At 43.2% G+C, this 16090-nt stretch overlaps 1 protein-coding gene across 2 annotated transcripts in view; it reads right to left on the reverse strand.

The window, feature by feature from the left end:
• Positions 1–754: 754 nt before the first annotated feature.
• The window catches only part of COQ8A (coenzyme Q8A), a 72709-nt gene continuing 57373 nt past the window's right edge, over positions 755–16090 (reverse strand). For both annotated transcript variants that reach the window (XM_040351333.1, XM_040351334.1), the window contains exons 7-15: positions 14544–14629; positions 14234–14374; positions 13568–13649; positions 10570–10663; positions 9565–9706; positions 4253–4360; positions 3418–3483; positions 3239–3325; positions 755–1757 (exon numbers count right to left, since the gene is read on the reverse strand). In XM_040351333.1, the coding sequence (XP_040207267.1) occupies positions 1467–1757; positions 3239–3325; positions 3418–3483; positions 4253–4360; positions 9565–9706; positions 10570–10663; positions 13568–13649; positions 14234–14374; positions 14544–14629 (1097 nt within the window). In that variant the 3' untranslated portion in view covers positions 755–1466. The remainder of the gene's footprint in view (positions 1758–3238; positions 3326–3417; positions 3484–4252; positions 4361–9564; positions 9707–10569; positions 10664–13567; positions 13650–14233; positions 14375–14543; positions 14630–16090) is intronic.

A 16090-nucleotide genomic window follows, 5' to 3' on the forward strand; every position in this document is an offset into this window, starting at 1 on the left:
AAATACTATGCGCAGCCCCCTTATGAAATCAGGAGTTGCAACTGACCCCCTGCCCCACCCCCTGTCAAGATTTTCTTGCCGCGTGTGCCTTGTTAGGGAGAATTCTCATGGGGGGGGGGGGCTTATCTACCCCATCCAAAACGTCAATTTTTTTGGAGTTTAATTCTTTAAAATACTACTACCGTGTTTCCCTGAAAATAAGCCTGGGTCTTATATTAATTTTGGCAACAAAAGACACAGTAGGGCTCATTTTCGGGGTAGGTCTTACCATGTAATGTGCTGTCTTCTCTCCCCCTCTCCCTCCCTGACAGGAATCCCCAGTGTAAACTGAGTTAAAATGCTTGTAAAATCCTCTAATCCACTCTATTACAGTAGTATATAATGTACAATGTGTGTGTTTCTGTAATATAATTGTGCCAAATACCTTCGTTATAGCGCCTGTGACCCGCCGGAGCTCTCTTCCCTGCAATTATATTACAGAAACACACACATTGTACATTATATACCACTGTAAGAGTGGATTATAGGATGTTACAAACATTTTAAACTAGGGCTTATTTTCAGGGTAGGGCTTATATTACAGTCCTCCTGGAAAATAACACTAGGTCTTATTTTCGGAGTAGGTCTTATTTTCGGGGGAAACACGGTACCGTTTAGGATAGTGACTGGCATTATGTGAACCCTGTGTCTATCAGCTAAACGAATTTCACGTGGTAGCCTCAGAGCATTAACAGAACGATTCGGGAGCATCAGATAGAGAAAAAGCATTTAATATGTATGAAGCCCTTTATCTATTCACCCCATCACAGGACCAGGGTGTCATCATAAGGTGACTTGTGCATACAATCATGATATGAAATGGAAATTACACGATTCACAGTTCATCCACGCCCCAAAAATATTCAACCTCTGCAACAGAGGGCTAAAAAAGGCAAATATGCATTGCGATTAGGCCGTCCTCATGACAAATCAATTTCCACAGTACAAAAAGCATTTAATTCCACTTATTAATACCAAGAAAACAAAAAAAAAAACAAAAAAAAAGGGGGGGGGGAGAGATTACATTGAACTTCTAGGCAAAAAAATAAAATAAAAAAAATAGTCCACAATTCCCTATTGTACCCTCTACTCTTCCACGTACACTCAATTATGTTCCATAATCCTACGCGGGGGAACCCTTTCTATCCCAAGATTCCACACCTCCTTGTGTACAGATTTACTAGACCTCATCACCATCCCCAAACTTTCCCAAGGTCCTTAAAAAAACAAAAGTTGCAAAAAAACAAAAAAGCTGGCATAGGCTCCTTAACCTCAATAGTCAATAATTTGGGGCACAGGAGGAGCTGGTGATATACGAGGAGGTCTGCACAAAGTCAGAGGACTTCCAGCTTGGGTTTCCAATGTAGTTATCAGTGAGAGAAAAAGACTGAATTGTTACAAAGGGGACAAGCGGTGGTCAGAAGTCTCTAGCATCTCTTGTGCTCCTTGCCCTTCCAGTAATTGCTGTAGATATCCTCAAACATCTTCTTGCAAGGGATTTGGGCTTGCAGCTTGGAGCAGATAAGGAATGAGCCACCCATCTTTCTGTGGAGGGAATAGGTCTCTTCTGGAGGGGGGATGAGACGGTGCTTTAACATGACGGGGATGAGGCGATGGATACGCTCTGTGGTGCTCTGACAACCAAAGTTGAAGGGGACGTCAGAGGCAAAGGCTTCTCCTAGAATCAGGACGGCTTCCAAGTGGGCGATCTCCATAGCCTGGAACACAAGAATGGAAAGAGTTGTAGGTTACCCTCCTAAACATACAGTGATCAACAAAACCTGGTTATCAATGCTGCGTTCATTACAATCCAAAATCCAGACTGGGCTTTGCAAACTTTCAGGCTCAAGGGGTCTTCAGAAGTAATCCCGTGTCTGAGCTACAAAAACTGCCTACATTTCTGTGGCTCCTACCCCAGTGAAAATTGGGATTGGCAATGAAACCATCATGAAGCAGAAACCAAAAGTGAACCTGTGGCCAGGCTATGAACATTCAAGTATTTAATTTCTGCTAGTTTAGAATATGTTAAGTGGTTAAGCCACTAAAGTATGAACATGCCATCGCCTCTAATAAACAACAGTAAGTGTCCCTGTGCTGTATAAAAAAAAAATATGCAGATTATACTTTATATCAGAGCGTATCCCGGCGCACACGTGACTCCTCAGCTCTCTCCCCCCTGGTGGACAGCTATAGCGGGAGGGGCTGAGAACTCCCGCTGACGTCAGCAGGGGAGGAAGGAGATAAGTCACGTGAGCACCGGGAGACACTCTGATAAAAAAAAAAAAAGGTATAAATCTGTCTTTTTTTATTCATGGAGCACAGGCACGCGTTATTTAACGGAGGAGGGAGCACATAAACTGACTTCTGTGTCAGGGCTCAGCAGCCATGATAAACCGGGTTCAGTTTACAGAGGGCAGGATCAGCCAGGTATTTCAGGAGATACAAGGAGCGAAATTACACAGCACAAGCACGGTTCCGTTATTCATGCCTTACGAGAACGGGATCCATCTCTTTTTTTTTTTTTTTTTTAAAGGTAACAAACACTTTAACCACTTAAGGACCCCTTCACGCCGATATACATCAGCAGAATGTGCCCAGCCGTGCCCCTGCACAAAGGTGTTTTTCTAGTGCAGAAAAACCTAGATCTCTGCACAAGTGTGAACAAACTCTTAAACCAGTGTCCAGTCCCTCCCTTTACATCACAGCCCCTCCATACCTACACCACGGTGCCCCCCCCCCCCCCAAATCACAGCCCTTGCTTCATATTAGAGACCCCCATGCCTTTTGCCATCACAGCCGTTCCTTCATATTAAAGTCACCTTCACATTGCAGCGCTCAAATTCCCCACACCTCCCCTTGACGCTCTTTACTGTCCTACCTTAAACATGGGAGGTGCGGCAGGTCTGGAAAAAGGGAAGGACCCCGTGGCCTAGCAACCAATCCCATGCTTCTTAAATCTGAAAAGTCTTGCCGTCTATCCAGACCTACCACACTTCTCATCTTGTTCTCTTGAGAATGACAGCAGCAGGTGAAGACACTCGGGCATCTATCTGGAACGGCTGCGGTCCGGATCTAATAAGTTAACCACCACTGCTCTGGAGCCGGCATACAGTCCATTGTTAAAAAACACTATTACATGTTTTTCCTAATAAGGCTTTTACTCAAAAAACAGAAATCGTTTCCAGAATCCCATCCCTACCTTTGTTTCATAACCTGAGAGAAATTTCATCTCAACAGACTTCCTTAGTAACCTTGCTCGGTCTTTGTCCGCAGCGGCCCGGATTATCTGGAGAGTGAAAAGTCAAGGTATGAAGTGTCATGTGAGGAGACATAAGGACTTAAGAATATAACTCATCAGGCACTCCCGGCCTTTCTCACCTCAATATAAAGATCTGTGAATTCTTCATCAAAGCCTCGTGTCGCCCCAAAGTCCAGCAGGGCCACCTACAGGATAGATTATATAATCAAGTGAAAAACTTGTAATCCAGTTGCAGAATTGCCAACAGCATTAATTCATTTACCCAGATATTATTGCTCCTCATACACACAAAAGGGGTTCATGCAATCCCGAGGACTGCAGATTGCCCCTGGAATTGGGCCACAAACGTGTATAAAATGCATTAGGCCCAGCAGCTCAAAGGACATCAGCACTAGGTACAGGGATTGCTTTGCCAGTAAAGCCTTGAAGGGAATGTGACACTGAAGATTCCTCACTTTTACTGAAAAAAGGTTTCAAACCCAGAAACAAGTCATTTATGCAGAGGAGCCAAGTTCCAGCTATATATATATATATATATATATATATATATATATATATATATATATATATATATATATATATATATATATATATATATATATACACACACACACACTTATTCTCATTTCTGCCATGGTCCCCTGCAGACTCGAGCGGTTCTGATCCAGTGCTGGGCTGATTCTGGGAGTGATTCACTCCCTGCTGGCCCTGGGCATCATGGACATTGCCCCTGGGATGAGTCAAACAACCCTGGGCACGCAGGAGAATTGCTGCATAGCGAGAACACCTCAGGTCTCCATAGCGAGACCTCAAACTGTACAAAAACCCAAAAGAGGTTCCCCCTCACTCACTATCAAAAACTAAACAAAGAAAAATAAAAGCTTTTGAATGAATTCTACTTGGGGAGTACAAATGCCAGAATTCTCTGTACAGGCTGAACATGAGATGTTTTACCTTCTTAAGCTGTGGGTCATAGAAGAAATTGGACCAGTTGGGATCCGTCTGCATGAAGCGGAATTCAAACAACTCTCGTAGGCATAAATGCAAGATGTTTTCACAGATCTGTGATCAGACAAAAGGGAGGAGAGACAATCAGTTCATTGCAATAGAACTATTACCTTCATGGGAAGGAGTAAACAGACCTTTCCAGAAGGCTGCGTCTACTCCAGGAAAACAGTTGCTGAGCAAAATAAAGCAGGGGGACACGACTCCAAAGTGAGATAGTTAGAAAATTTAATATATATATATATATATATATATATTTTATTAAAACCTTGTATTGCCAGCATCATTTGTACCAGAAACATGCTTGCAATCCAAAGCACTTGTATTTAAAAACTTTTTTTTACATGGTATAAAAGAGAAGAGAGGCACCTCCAAGTGTAGCAATAAGTTGGTAAATGTTGTACCTTCATTAAATGTAACCATATTGCTACACTTAGAGGCTCCTCTCATTTTTTGAGACATGACGCTACTCTTATATCAAGACATCGCTTGTATATCAAGGCAAAATTTATTAAAACATTTTGCTCATCTATACACACACACACACACACGTATATACATATATACTCTATGGGCCATCCATAAAACATTTATTTAAAATGATCTTTGGAATGACCAAGAGACTTCTAACCCTATCTCGGAGCTCTCATCTTCATCAGTGGTGTCTCACTGAAATGTGTTTTACCCCCGGAGTTCTGAAATTTTAGCATCCAACATTTCAAGGTGTGGCAGGTGCCCTACATATATCCGTACACACTTTATACATGTATACTTTAATGTCAGCCGTGATTACACTAACAAAAGGAAGCCTTCAGCTTGCAGATTGCACCACAGCCTAAACGAGGCAGTGTTTATTTGTTTAATACTGCAATTGCAAGATACAATTACAACATAAAAACACAAATTGGAAAATGTTAAGTGCATTTGTCAGCAGGGTTTTTACTAAAAAAAAAGTGCACCATATAAAAGCTTATATGTCCTAAAAATCTTTTTTCTTTTTTTTTTTTTTAAGGTACGACAAATGAATCAGCTATTGTATAGGTAAAAGTTTTTTTTACCTTAATGCATTCTCAGAAGGAAGGTAAAAAACCTTTTAAGAGCAGCTCCCCAGCAGCCTCCCTAAATACTCCAGGCCAATTTTGGTCCAGCGCTGTGAACGTCTGCAGCAGCTCCTCTCCCAGCTCTCACAGGCTTGGCAAAGAACAGTAGGAGACAATGGCTGTTGCTGCCGTCAGTCAAAGCCAGTATGCAGAAAGGTGGGGCCAGGCTGTATGCCTGAACAGATGCAAGCAGCTTGGCTGCACGAATGACCACCATAGGAAGTGGCTTCCTATGGTGGGCACTTGGCGGGGAGGTGGAAGGAGCCAGGACTGCAAGAGAGCGGAGAAGAGGCGGCTGCTCTGTGCAAAAGTATAACAGGTCTTTAAAAAAAAAAAAAAAAAAGTATTCCTTTTAAAAAATTGTACCTACGGGTAAGCCCATAATAAGGCTTACCTGTAGGTATTGTAAAAATATCTCCTAAACTTACACCGTTTAGGAGATATTTACTATATATGCCGACTTCATTGTCGCATGCTTTTTGAAGACACGGCCGCCCGTGCCATTTCTTCGGGCCCCTGTACCATGACCGGCAGCTCCCGCACGTGAAGTCATCGTGGCTCCGGCCAATCACAGCGGCGGCGAACCCGGAAGAAACTCAGGGGAAAAGGTCAGCTGTTTCAGTGGTGTAGGAACAAAAATTGTTTCTGGACAGCTGCACTCTGAAAAAATTGTAGCCTTTATTAAAAGGACAGCACTACAAGTCACAGCAACATAAAATAAAACCTGACTGTTGACGCGTTTTACACTGAAACTAGTGCTTAGTCATGAGCTATGACTAAGCACTAGTTTCAGTGCGAAACGCATCAGCAGTCGGGTTTTATTTTATGTTGCTGTGATTTGTAGTGCTATCCCTTTAAATAAAGGCTACAAATTTTTCAGAGTGCAGCTGTCCAGAAACAATTTTTGTTCCTGCTTTGCCAAGTGCATTGCCTGCACCTCAGTTGTCTGCAACGGAGGATATTCATCTGGGTTCCCACCTGGAGCAGCTACTCCCTTTTCTCTTGTTTCAGTGGTGTGCGTGCAGCGATGAGAGGGCTTCGTTCTCAGGTAAGCATTTTATAATGAGCTAGTATGCGATGCATACTAGATATATCTATACATACACACCAAAATATATATATATATATATATATATATATATATATATATATATATTACATACATATACACATATATACACATATATATACACACATACATATATACACACACACACACACACACACACACACATATTACATACATACACTGACATGGAAACTTTGGCCTACTGTAAATAATTACGTATATTTATTTTTCCCCTTTCACCACAAAGGTGCTTTTGTTCTTTAAGTTCCGGCAGCATGACCCTAGATGTGTAGCTACACCAAACAATTCTCTGGCTTCCTCAAGCCTCTTCATAATCTTCATCTTGTTTACTGGCTGTAACTTTCCAGGACCCCTGCACCACATAGCAGGATTCAGGCAGAGTTATTTTGAAGAGGTTATGCCACCAGTAGGCAGGACATGGCCGCCTTCCAATGCACCAGCTGTAGAGAGGATCTATCGCACACACCGTACACGTTCCCTGCACACAGGCAGAACAAGCTCGTCAAGGTCACTGAAGGGGACAGCTGCGTGTTGTCAACAAACAGTGAAGACGAGAACTTTTTAGACACCGAGAACTTGTTTGCACCTTGGCGGCCATTTGTAGGTCATTGGGAGGAGGAAAAAAACCACAGACTACTAATAACAGGATATTTGTTCCTGTACAATGATTACAAACTCTGCACTGCTGGCAACAACATGTCTGCAAAAAGTAATGTTCACAGGACTGTGAAAAGCAAATACTGAAAGCAGTATGCACAATGATATGGTATATACTATAGAACTATTGGTTATACACATTAAAAGGCTTGAGTTACCCCACCGACTGTACAGAAAAAAAAGCATCACTGTGCAGCACTTGTAAAAAGCAGAATTCTTGTAATTGTGGTCTGGCTTTTGGATGTAATCTGACCTCATCTGGGTAGCCCTTTTTTTGGATAGTGATGAGGGGTCAGAGCCCCTGTCGGCTTCTTATCTATGTCTTTATTGTGAAGATTAACCGTCTCCAACTGTCCTGGTGACGACCGATATCTAGAAATGTAGGACATCACTGGAACAGGAAATCCTCCAATAGGGGGACTTCTAAGAGAGGAATGTCAATCACTCCAAGATGCTCGCTAACTTCATGTTGCATCCCAGGTACAAGAAATCAAAAAGGAAATTACAGACAGTAAACGAAAATGTAAATTTTTTTTTAAAAAAAATAGTATTACGCTGCCCTACTCTATCAAAACCTTTAAAATAAAAAAAATGAAAAAAATAAATAAAAAATGTCTACATTCATTTTAGTTTACTTATTTTTAAGTCTACAGAGAAGAATTCAAAAGCAGAGCAAGGATGAGCTCCGTCGTGTTCGCAAACCCCACATGCAGAGCCCGCCAGGAAGTTGGCACAGTGCTGCGCCAATTACAGGCAGTGAGACATTTCCTGATCTCTGCAGCCGCGCATCGGGAAATGTCTCACTGCCTGATTAGCGCAGCGCTGACTTCCTGGCAGGCTCTGCACGTGGGGTTTGCGAACACACCGGAGCTCTTTCTTAATCTAAAGTTCAACTGGATGAAATCAAAATTGCCAAGCACTTTGGTGGGGGGGGGGGGGGGGGGGGGGGGGGGGGGGAGGATTTACTAAAACTGGTGCAGGTGTGCAAGGTAACCAATCAGCTTCTAATTTCAACTTGTTCAATTAAGCCTCGACACGGATTGGTTACTCTGCACAACTACACCAGGTTCTCTGTGCACCAGTTTTAGTAAATCTCTTTTTATGTATCAAACTGCCATTTTGTTTTGCAATAAAAATACAGTTATTGCCACTTTACATAATTGTTTGCATCTTAGTGAGCTGCTGATCTCCTCCGGCCTCTTTCAGTTACTTTCTGACTACACGCACTTATTTTAGCATTGGCAGCATATCCTTGCTCTGGGCCGGATTCCTGATAGGGACAACAGGGTGTGCATGATGTATGTGTCAGTACAGCGGACTAATCTCCAGATGGCCAGCATCCTTCAATTCGCTTGGAGCCCAGACTGCCATGGCTCTGCACACAGCCTGCGACTGGGCAGTGAAGAAGCAGCAGAGTGATGAGATCATCTCTCCGTCACTCAGTCCAAGCTCTGCTGTGCATGGACTGCAACAGACCGATACCAGGTCAAAAATTAGGTACTTGCGCTGTCTACATTTAATATTAAATACATTTAATATCATGTATTATTAATTACAGAGCTTCATTAAAAAGGCCAAGTTCACCTTTACAGAAAAATCTGTAAGGTGAACTTACACAGAACCCCTCGCAAGGGGATTCAAGAAACCCAGTGCTGGTGCACTTCTAATTACCGTATATACTCAAGTATAACCCGAGTTTTTCAACACTTTTTGTGCTGAAAAAGCCCCCCTCGGCTTAAACTCAAATCTCTCTGATCTGCATACCTGATCAGCCCCTTTGTCATAAAGTCAGACGGTGGCCGTCCAGTGTAAAAAAGCCATGCCTCCCCCTCGTCCGTGATAGACAGAATACTGACTCACTACTGGGAAACCGAGTGTTCCGCCTATCACAGACAAGACACTTTTTTTTTTTTTTTTTACACTGGACGGCCGCCATCTGACTGCATGACACGGAGATCAGGTATGCAGATTGGCACAGGGAGGCTGCAAATGGGCATTGTTGACCCTCTTTTGCACTTACAGTAGCTGCTGCATTTCCTACCCTAGCCTTATTCGAGTTAATACGTTTGTGGTAAAATTAGGTGCCTCGGCTTATATTCGGGCCGGCTTATACTCGAGTATATATGGCAAGTGCTGTACCACACTTTTTTTTGGATTATAGAGGCCATCATTTTACTGAAATTTGTGTGTCTTTTACAGCTGCCTGGAGTCCTGCTTTGTATCGCTCCAACACACTTCAGCCACCTTCACCTTCCAAAGCGCCAGCTCACTGGTCCGAACACCCCACACCCTACCTTTGAGACAAACCAATTAAAACCCAGTCAATTATTTATCAGTAAAAATAATGCACACTTGATATGTCCTGGAAACACTTTCTTGGAGCGTCCTCAGATCGCCCATTAAAAGCACATTACCTCATTACGAGTTTCCTGGCTGAGGCCCTCGGCCTGGTCGAGAGGGAAACCGGACACCAGTTCAGTAGTGAGGACATGCTGGCTGCACAGATCATCTACAACACCGGGCACATAAAAGAACGGATGGTCCTTCATCAGCTCCCTGTGCCAGAAAAAGACATCAGATCAGATTTACACGCCTCATACCGGACCAGAAGAAATCATAATCTGCACAGCTCACTTCCTTCTTGGGAGGCTATATATGAAATATTTTCCCTATACACTGCTAAAAAAAAAAAATTGAACACACAGAATGGAGCGACAATGGATTTAGATTTGTAAAAACAGGATTGTAAACATAAGAGCGCAAGAAAAGCAGATCGCCACTGCTCCTGAACAGCCCAAGTGATCAATAAGGATGGCTGAAGCCGCACCTTATTTATTCACCTGGGCTGGACGGGAGTAGCGGCGATCTGCTCTTTACTAGCTCTCTGGACTGGCATCAGGGAAAGCTTGCACACCATGCTCTGGGGCACACGGATATGCTTTCACTTATTTCAATTTATGTATTTTTTTACCCACACAATCGAAGTGGATGGAGGAGTCCTCCCTGCTGTGCCTTAGTATTCTGACAATAGGACGACTCCTTTATAATAATAAAATTGGGATCCTTTGGATAAGGATTATCATTTGTGTAGGTTTATAAATAATCAGTCCCTGGGAACAGGGATTTGAGGGGAGGCAGCAGTCTATTCCCATCCTAAGCGCGGACTGCATAGAACATATACATTATAAAATTTGTATTCAAGCACTTTTTGTGGGTTTTTAAGCACCGCTCCATTTATTCACTATATAACAGGGCAGAGGCTATGACAGGATGATTTGACAGATCCCCCCAAAAGTCCCCAGACTAACTGAAATATTACTTTTAGGATGGCCTGACCCCTGACCAGACAGTGATAAACGGCACTTTGGCATATAGGACATCACTCATATGTCAGTGAAAGCCACAGCGTGAGGACCTACTTGAACTTTTTGGCACAGGCTGCCTCCCTCTTGTAATCGCACTCCAGGGCCAACTCTCTGCTCAGGACTTCAATCAGATGGTCAGGAAACAGGCCTAGGAAAAAGACAGTCACTTTGCTAGAAATGCAGTTAGATATCTGCTATATTATACAGCTGCTCTATAACAGTCCATGGTAACCTACTGTATTATACATGTATAAACTATGTATAAACACTGTTGTATGTATTAGGCCTCATTCACAGGAGCATACTACAGTGCACACCCCTGTAAGGACTGTTTACCCACACACAGCTGTGCATCCCAGTGCAGGCAGACTTATTTCGATTGGGGTACACAATCCTGAATGCACAATGTCTGCATTCGGGGCCATGCACCCGCACACATATGGCGTTCAAATTGGGAGCAGTGGCTATGTCCGTGCACCCACTGCACTCCAACTGACATGAATGGGACCTGCCTGCACAAAACACCTTTGCATTCTTGTGTGGGCAATCACAGCCCTCACACAGGCATACATCGTAGCATGCACATGTAGAAAAGGCTTTAAAGAGACTGTCTTAATAAAAAATACTGGTTCATAGCCAACAGACACCTAGAAAGGCACACAGTTGCATACCTGAAAGTCTCTTGCTATGGCCAAATCCCGGGGCGTTTTTATAAAACAATACATTGGCACTGCCGGGTAGTACCAAAACTAGCCCATAACATTCCCACACTCTTACGGGGCCATCACCATCGAGGATAGTCTTATTGGCCAATAGGCTGGTGCTGGGGAAAAAAAGGGCCAATACAAGCTTTGGCACCAATAGAGGTGCAGAGGCAAACAAGTTGGACTCTGGCCATGACAAAGGCTTCTACAAATATGTATTTAATGTACACTTCATGTAGGTGCCTGCACTTAATAATAGGACCAAGCAGCAGTTAACCAGTAATCAATATGGTATCAAAATGATCAGAATATCCAGGTGGTGGAGATGCCAATCTCTTCTGTATAAAAGTCAACCTCTGCCCTACCTGCCCTTCAAGCCTCCCTGGCATGGTAATGACTGATGACACCACTGAACAATATGGAAGCTTTGGACATGGAAGTTCAACAGTACAGAATAGACAACCATTCTATTTAACAGGACAGTCCAGTTACAAAACTTAACGATTAGTTAAGTCAGGGTTTGATTGCAGTCTGTGCCCCCATTAGGGAGATTCACCCCATTTGTCCTGTTTTAACCACCAGAAGTAAAAGAAAATCTAAAATTTTGGGTTGACCCCAAAACAGTAAAGCCTTATGCACACTCGATGTTATTAAAAATGCCAGTAGTGTTGGCTGTAGGATGAGTTTTGCAGTAGCGTTTAGCATTTTTGAGCCATAAGCTTTTGCGGAAGTATAGTTTTGCCAAAAAAAAAAAAAAAAAAAGCGGCTTCTGGCAGTGTTTTTCCAGCCGCAAAAAACGCCACTTAAAAACCACTAGCTCCTTTTTTGTTTTTTTTCCAGCCAGAAAAGCCCCTGGAAAAAAATGCCAACAACAGCCCATGTGTGCATGGACACATAAAATAACTGCTGGGGAGATTATTGGCTGCAGGAAAAAAAAAAAAAGGCCAAAAACAGCAGCTGTGTGCATAAGGCCTAATAGAGGGAAAAATCTTCTGGTTCTGGTGACCTCTGTAGATTCCCTTAATTTGCAGGGATTTCTTAACACTTTATTTTGACAGTGGAGCAGAAAGTGATGGAAAACCTCCCCAATGGGACACAGATGGCAAATTCCCCCCCCCCCAAAAAAAGTGCCTATAGTTTTACCTTTAAAAAGGACCTTGCTCATAATTGTTTACAAGCCAGAAGAACGCGATACAGAAGGCAATAGCTGTGTGGGGACGAGTTTGTTGTAAAAGTTGAGATTTTAAGTAAAAACATGTTGGGGTTCTCTGAAGAGGAGTTTTCAGGGATCACTTAAAAACGTAAGATGAATAAAGATATAGACAGACTTGGCTAGGGGGTTCCGAAGGACAGAGGCTCTGGAGAAGTAATATAGGCAGGCATGGGAGTAGGTAACAAAGAAGCTAGAGAGCGGAGGACAGATTGGGCAATATTTAAAGTGATACTAAAGTGATACTAAAGTGATACTAAAGTATTTTTTTGGCTATAACATGCATGTTATACTTACCTGCTCTGCATAATGGTTTTGCACAGAGCAGCCCCAATCCTCCTCTCCCTCTTCGTAGCTCCTGGCCCCTCCCTCCTGTCGAGTGCCCCCACAGCAAACAGCTAGCTATGGTGGCACCCGAGCAGAGCCACAGCTTCGTGTCCATTCATACACAAAGCTGCAGCCTGGCCCCGCCCCCTCTCATTGGCTGACTTTCATTGACTGCAGGGAGAGCCAATAGCGCACGTGCTGCTGTCTCAGCCAATGAGGAGGGGAGTCCCAGGCAGCCGAGACAATCTTGCAACATCGCTGGATCTAGATAAACCTTAGGAAAGTATTAGGGGGCTGCTGCACACAGAAGGATTTTTTTATTTTCATGCATAAAGATAAAAAAAACTTCTGACTTTACACTTTAAGATGGGGTTGACAATGTAGCCAGGGGCAGAATTTTAGATTGCTTTGTATGTTATTCTTAATTTTGAAATGTATTCCTTGGGCGAGTGGGAGCCAGTGGAGAGATTGGCAGAGGGGTGGTAGACACTGAGCAATTGGTAAGGTGGAGGAGTTTGGCAGCAGTATTTATTATAGACTGTGTAAAGGAAAGGCCCTGAGAAGCGAGCTACAATAGGTGAATATTGAGGGAGTAGAATCGCTGTTTGGTGGTGTCATTTTGAAAAGGTTATGGCGATAAAGCGTCAATATTTAGTAGAAAGAACAGGACACCAAGCACCATGGCATGAGCAGTGGGACTAGTGGCGTCACTGATCCAGATAGAAAAGTCAGGAGGATGGGGTGACACTGGGACAGAGTCCAGTACCAAAGTTCTGACACACGGCACAGGACAGACCAATACAACCTTTACCTTCAGGAAGTGCGTTGCTCATGTGGAGAACCGTCATTAGGTTGTTCACGTCACTATGGATGCTCTGAGCCACTCCAGGATACTGAACAGGATTCAAGAAACATGTTTATTATAGAGACACAAACTCCAGAGGTTGACAGATAAACATTTACAGATCAGCAAAGAAAGACAGAAAAACCCGACAGTGAAAAGGTCACAGTAACCCGTTTCCCCCTTGATTGTCTTCAATAAATCTATTTGTTTTGTAAAGAGCAGAGAAGGGTTAGAACCCCTTTCATATTTTTTTTATATCTGCGACCCCCTTTGAGATTAACCTCATCTCTCGTTTGGTCAACATGGCAGGAAGTGAGGACAAACCCCCTTGATGGGACAGAGAACGATGAATGAAATAAATATGGCTGAGCACCTGTGCCTATAGAACTGCAGACTACACAAAGAAACAGATCGCTTTGGAGAAACTTCCTATTACCGGTTTCATCTTTAGAATAAGAAGTGTAAAGTAAATCTTGCCAATGGAAGATGGGGGGGGGGGGTGTTTGCAGGGGAACAAACACACTGTCAGGGGTTTTAACCCTTCTCTGCGCCATACATACACACACACTTTAATGATCTGCAGAATTCACCCCCCCCCCCCCTCTTTTTTTTTTACAAATTTTCCCAACCAACCTGGATTTTCATGGCAACCTCTCTGCCATCCTTCAGGCGAGCTAGGTGAACCTGTCCGATGGAAGCTGCAGCAAATGGGCGCTCTTCAAAAGACTCAAGCTTGTCTCTCCAGTTGGGTCCCAGGTCAGCATTTAGGGTTTTCTGTTGAGGATTGAACATTTTGCAGTATTAACACCAAGGATTTTACCATTTCATACAGTAATATCACATTAAAACAATTGAAGTCAATTATATTTTAGGCAAACTGGCCACCCAACACCTGGGACTTTGAATTCTGAAAACCAGAAAGTGGATAATATACAACACTCACCATAACTTGTTTGCTGGGCATAAAATCTGCGCTTTGGCGAACCCTCTCAAATACTTTCTGCAGCTGCGGATTGATAAAGGCATCATCTGTAGAGAGAATGAGAATGTTCTTAGCTTCGGGACACAACATTCAGTGTCACTGCCAAGTTACAGCAAACATAAAACTGTATTTGTCCCAGTTTATAAGGGTACTAGGTATGGATGGTCGTCACAGATCATGAACAGAATTCAACAGCTGTTGTGTCCCCTGAAGACATCCTGTGTGACAAAGTACATCAAAGTGGCTCTAGGTTATGACGCCATTACGCACGCCGGCTCGAGCAGTGTGCTGCTATTCTGCCATTATGTATTTGGGAGAACCCTTTTTTCCTAACCTGAAAAGGTAATGTCATGCATTGCATACCTCACACATTATATGAGCTATACCTAAAAATTAAGCCTTCCAGCACCAAGCTGTCATCGCTGCAGGCGCTTCCATCTTCACCCGGTCTTCCTTCCAGGTTTGAGGACTCCGGCTGTGTGACTGGCCAGAGCAGTGATGTCACTCATGCATGTGCGCTGGAGCTGCCGTTTACGGCACAGGACTGACGAAACAGCATGAATGGCCGTTCCTTTAAATTGCATGTGCCGGTGACGTCACCAGCTGTGTGTACTGTAAATATCCCCTAAACTGTGCACATTTTGGCAATATTTAAAATTACCTATAGGTGAGCCTTATTATAGGCTTACCTATAGGTTAAAGTCAGATGGAGGGTTTACGCCCACTTTAAACTGGTGATTTTAATGCCATCACTGCTCAGCATATAATTTGAATGGTAGGTTTATTTTAACAGTGAGACAGAACCACCACAAAACAAATCCAGAAAAACGCATTTTAAAAAAAACGTATAAATTGATTTGCATTTTAATGAGTGAAATAAGCATTTGATCCTTTTCGCAAAATAGGACCTGGTACTTGGTGGAAAAATCCTTGTTGGTAATCGGAGGTCAGACGTTTCTTGTAGTTGGCCACCAGGTTTGCACACATCTCTGGAAGGATTCCTTTCCTCTTTGCAGATCATCTCCAAGTCATTAAGTTTGAGGCTTTGCAAATCGAACCTTAAGCTCCCTCCACATTTTCTATGGGAAGAAGGTCTTGTGACTGGCTAGGCCACCCCATGACCTTAATGTGCGCTTTTTTTTTTTAAAGTGGATGTAAACCCAACTCTCATCCTTTCTAAACTACTGCCATAGTGCTGATCTATAAGTAAATACATGCCTCCTGCATGTACCCTTACCTGTCAAATTTCTCGCCTCTGTCTGTTACAAGAACTGAAAAACTGCAGATTCTGTGGCTGGGTCCGTTGTCTGTAGCTTGGTGGGTGGAGTCGTGATGTCAGTAGACTCCCCCGCCCACCTCTACAGTCCCCTTACACTAAATTCTGCTTTCACCACCAATAACTAGTCAAAACCCAGAAAAGTAACCACAAGACTTCAGAAAAGGAGTGGGAATTAAAAAATAATGCCCTTCTCCAGGCTAGTTCATGGCATATGCAAAAAACTGTCACT

The sequence above is a fragment of the Rana temporaria genome, chromosome 4, assembly GCF_905171775.1.
Source record: "Rana temporaria chromosome 4, aRanTem1.1, whole genome shotgun sequence".
NCBI lineage: Eukaryota > Metazoa > Chordata > Amphibia > Anura > Ranidae > Rana > Rana temporaria.